Below are 4,133 nucleotides of genomic sequence, written 5' to 3' on the forward strand. Positions count from 1 at the left end.
ATATACAATGAACCTGCAACAGATAAGCGCGTCAAATTTGCGTGCTTACTTAGCTTGTACTACAATCCCTTCATCAACATTTATCCACCCACTTTGTTCGCACACACCTGCAATATCCCAATATGATGGTGAAGTATATTTAAAAAAAAATTATAATCCACCTCGTTGCTATAATCGACCCCCAAATTTTTAGGAGATAGAATTTGATCACAATCGTCATCATCAACTCAATTTTCATGGATAACACCATCAACAACAGATGGGTTTCAACGGCATCAAGTATATGGATTCAATCAACAACTGGTATGTCCTACGCCTTTAGCATTTACTCTACCGTTCTCAAATCCTCTCAATCCTACGATCAATCTACTCTTGATACTATCTCCGTCTTCAAAGACATCGGCGCCAACGCGGGCGTACTCTCCGGCTTACTCTACGCCGCCGTTTTAAACCGCCGAAGCCTGTGCTGTTACGGAGGTCCATGGGTTGTCCTAGCATTTGGGGCTGCCCAATGTTTTTTGGGGTATTTCTTTATGTGGCTTGCTGTTGTTGGGTATATTGCGCGGCCTCCTGTGGTGGTTATGTGTGGGTTTATGTTTGTTGCAGCACATGCCCAGACTTTCTTTAATACTGCTAATGTTGTCACCGGTGTTGAGAATTTTCGGGATTTTAAAGGAACGATTGTTGGTATTATGAAGGTATTTCTTTTATGGGGTTATTTGTTTTGATTATAAATGCGATTATGGTTGTCGATTTTGGTTAGATTGGAACAATAATTTAAAGATATTGATTCATAAATTTCTAGTGCTTTCATTGTTAATGTGTCTTGTTATCATTTGCAAATGAGTACATATAGTAATCAATTTGATTGATAAAGAATTGAAATTTTGAGGGTTGTAAATTTGTTGGTTGCTCCTTTCATTGTTTTAGTCCCTACTCTTTGATAAGTGCATATGCACCGCTTAATGAGTTATTATCTGTTTTTGCATTATCATTCAAAATTGACAAGATTGTTATGCTATAATCATAGAAGTATAAAATGACTAGTTGAGAAGTTGTGCTTTTGAGTGATTGATTATAGAGAATATGAAAAGTTAGCTGTGTTGGTGAAATGGCAACAATCAAGGACTAGAGGAAGTAGATTGTAAGAGGTTGTTTTTGAGTGACCCTTACTGGACTATGGACTATGGAGTTTCTCAATCTGTGGCTATCAACAACATTTTATTTCCGCAATGTCATAAAATGGCTTCTATGATCTGGGGTTTTTGCAGGTCAAATGTAGTGATAACAAAGAGGTTGTTTTTGAGTCACCCTTAATAGCAAACATCATATGTGACTTCACATAAGAAGTGTACATGATTAATGAGTCATTTCTCAATCTGTCATTATACCAAGGCATATTAGTGTATGGCCTCTCACTACTCTGTAGATTAGATATGAGTAATATGACTTCTGTTTATAAAAGCATGTTGGGAATCAAAGGACTCCTAGCTCTCCACGTCAGCTATCCATGTGCTCACATAAGCAATCCATGTACAATCCCAAGGAACACAAAAGTTAGTTAGACTCTTGTAACCAACTTCTACTTTGTATAACAGAAAGTTGTTAGCTGTATATCCTTAGTTCTTAGTCCTTTCTTGCTCATTACTTACTCTTGTATATATATCCTCATTGTTGTACTTGTATTCTTCACCAATTCTATCAATGAAAGATTGCATGATTAAAGATTGAATTGAGTCTTGATATTGAATCTTGCTGAGTTTCAACAAAGCATGTATATGTTGTTTGATTAGCCATGTATGTAATGTGTTTATATTGTCCCCTTTTTCTATCAGGGTTTTCTTGGACTAAGTGGAGCAGTCTTAATTCAAATTTATCAAGCATTTTTCCGGGAAAGTCCAAGCACCTTCATCCTAATGCTTGCATTTTTGCCAAGTGTAGTCTGTTTTTCACTTATGTTTTTGGTTAGAGTTTCCCCAGGAAGCAGAGTTGATGACAAAAAATACTTGAATAATTTCTCTGTAGTCGCCCTTGTTCTGGCTGCATACTTAATGATGATCATTATCTTGGAGAACATTTTCGTGTTCCCACAATGGGCACACCTAGGTACTCTTGCTGGCCTCTTGATATTGCTTCTTTGGCCTCTTAAGATTTCTGTAGAGGCTGTTGGTAAGGACAAAACTTTTGCACTACCCACAGAAAGGGATCCATTACTCTATGCTATAGATCCTAATGAGCACGAAAAAATCAGAGGGAATGATGAGTTACCTGGTAATTCCAGTGATGTTCCACCCGTCACACCAAACATGAATCTGTCAGAGGCAGTAAAGAGCTTGAATTTCTGGTTGTTGTTTATGGCTATGTCATGTGGCATGGGATCAGGGCTTGCCACAATAAATAATATGAGCCAAATAGGGCAATCACTTGGCTATGATACAGTGAAAACCAATACATTGGTTTCATTATGGTCCATATGGAATTTCCTGGGCCGTTTTGGGGGAGGATATGTATCTGACATCTTATTACTGCGAAACGGATGGCCTAGACCGTCACTGATGGCAATAACTCTAGCAATTATGGCGGTTGGACATGTCGTAATTGGTTCCGGGTTTATGGGCAATTTATACGTGGGGACTATCGTGGTCGGGATTTGTTATGGAGCACAGTGGAGCTTGATGCCTACCATCACTTCAGAGATATTTGGCATTCTGCATATGGGTACCATTTTCAATACCATTTCGATCGCTAGTCCTCTAGGAACTTATTTCCTCTCTGTTTGGGTAATTGGACATATTTATGACAAAGAAGCTGGGAAAGATCATTCTTGCTACGGTGTTCACTGCTTTGTGGTATCCTTCTTTACGTTGGCATTCGTTAGCCTTCTTGGGTTTCTCATTGCTCTTGCACTGTTTTTCCGAACAAGGGTGTTTTATAGATCTATTGTGCTAAAAAGTTTAAGTCATTCTCTGAGAAGCTAAAGCACAATTTCGTTGGATCGTGTTCTCTTTTCCCCGAAAGAAATGCTAAGGGCTGCTCTTGCAAGCATTTCTGTTTACAAGGGGAAGTTTATTGTGCTGACAAGTTCAGCCTACCATTGTTTTGTTAAGGAAGAAAAGCTTCCTGCTGTTTATAGCTGTATATTATGAAGATTGCCTTAATATCTGCAACAAATGAAAGATGCAAAAAACGAGAGGTCGTGTTCGAAATTTCAGACATTAATCCCACTTTGGCTTTTGTCCTTTTTTTTATTGGCCGATTCTGCTAATAAATTTCGTCAAAAATGTACACAACAGTTTCGTATTACCCATTTTCAGAATCAGGTTTGCTACACTTTGGTGTTCGCTCGATCACAAGCTAATGACATTCATCATCTGACTGCTCGTGGTTGTGCTTTTGTGAATTGCTTCGTGAGCATGTATGTATATTTTGTTGATGTTGTGTTTAGTTTCCTAGAAAGAATTCTTGTGCTATTTGGGCACTGTTTGATTTGTGTTGATACAAAGAAGACTGTTTTCTGGATGTTATGCGGAAAATCACATTTAATTGATTTTACTATTAAAAACAGCATTTCAAGTTAACAGTTGAAGTTTTGAGATGGAATAAATTGAGACTGCTGGATTTTATATAACAATTTTAAGCTAAGCCGACCAATTCCCTACAAAAACTCGGTTCGATTTGAATTGCCAATCAATTCCTTACTAAAGCTCGGTCCGAGTTGAATTGTTGTACGTGCTTATATATATGCATGTGCTATAAGTGTATCCAACAAGAGCGCATCCAGTTCTTGATATTAGAGGATAGAAAAGATGAAAGGGCATAACCATTGACGTCTGTGGTTGTGTGCAAGAGGCAGATGAAATCATGGAAGAGGCGGAAGGAAGACCTATCAATAAGGTTTATGTTCATTTATTAGTTTAGGGCTTGGGCTATAGGTTTTATTTTTCATATTTGTTGGGCCTATCCATTGTACTAGCTATTAGTTTTCACTAATTCTTTATTGAGCTCGTCTTACTGTGAAGCGATTTTAATTGGATCAGCCGATTAGCCCAAATTATTTTAAAAAATTATTTTCTGTACAAGTGTGAATTCAGATTTTATTGTTTTTTTTACTAATGGGCTGCTTATATGAGCTT

General features: G+C 37.6%; 1 protein-coding gene across 1 annotated transcript; it reads left to right on the top strand.

The window, feature by feature from the left end:
* On the top strand, window positions 1-3,575 carry LOC130797888 (protein NUCLEAR FUSION DEFECTIVE 4-like). The gene is made up of 2 exons (XM_057660673.1): window positions 1-698; window positions 1,836-3,575. Exons 1-2 carry the CDS (start codon window positions 237-239, stop codon window positions 2,976-2,978), a joined length of 1,605 nt encoding a protein of 534 aa, XP_057516656.1. The 5' UTR covers window positions 1-236; the 3' UTR covers window positions 2,979-3,575.
* The last annotated feature ends 558 nt before the right edge of the window (window positions 3,576-4,133 follow it).

The sequence above is a fragment of the Amaranthus tricolor genome, chromosome 13 (assembly GCF_026212465.1).
Source record: "Amaranthus tricolor cultivar Red isolate AtriRed21 chromosome 13, ASM2621246v1, whole genome shotgun sequence".
NCBI classification, from domain to species: Eukaryota; Viridiplantae; Streptophyta; class Magnoliopsida; order Caryophyllales; family Amaranthaceae; genus Amaranthus; species Amaranthus tricolor.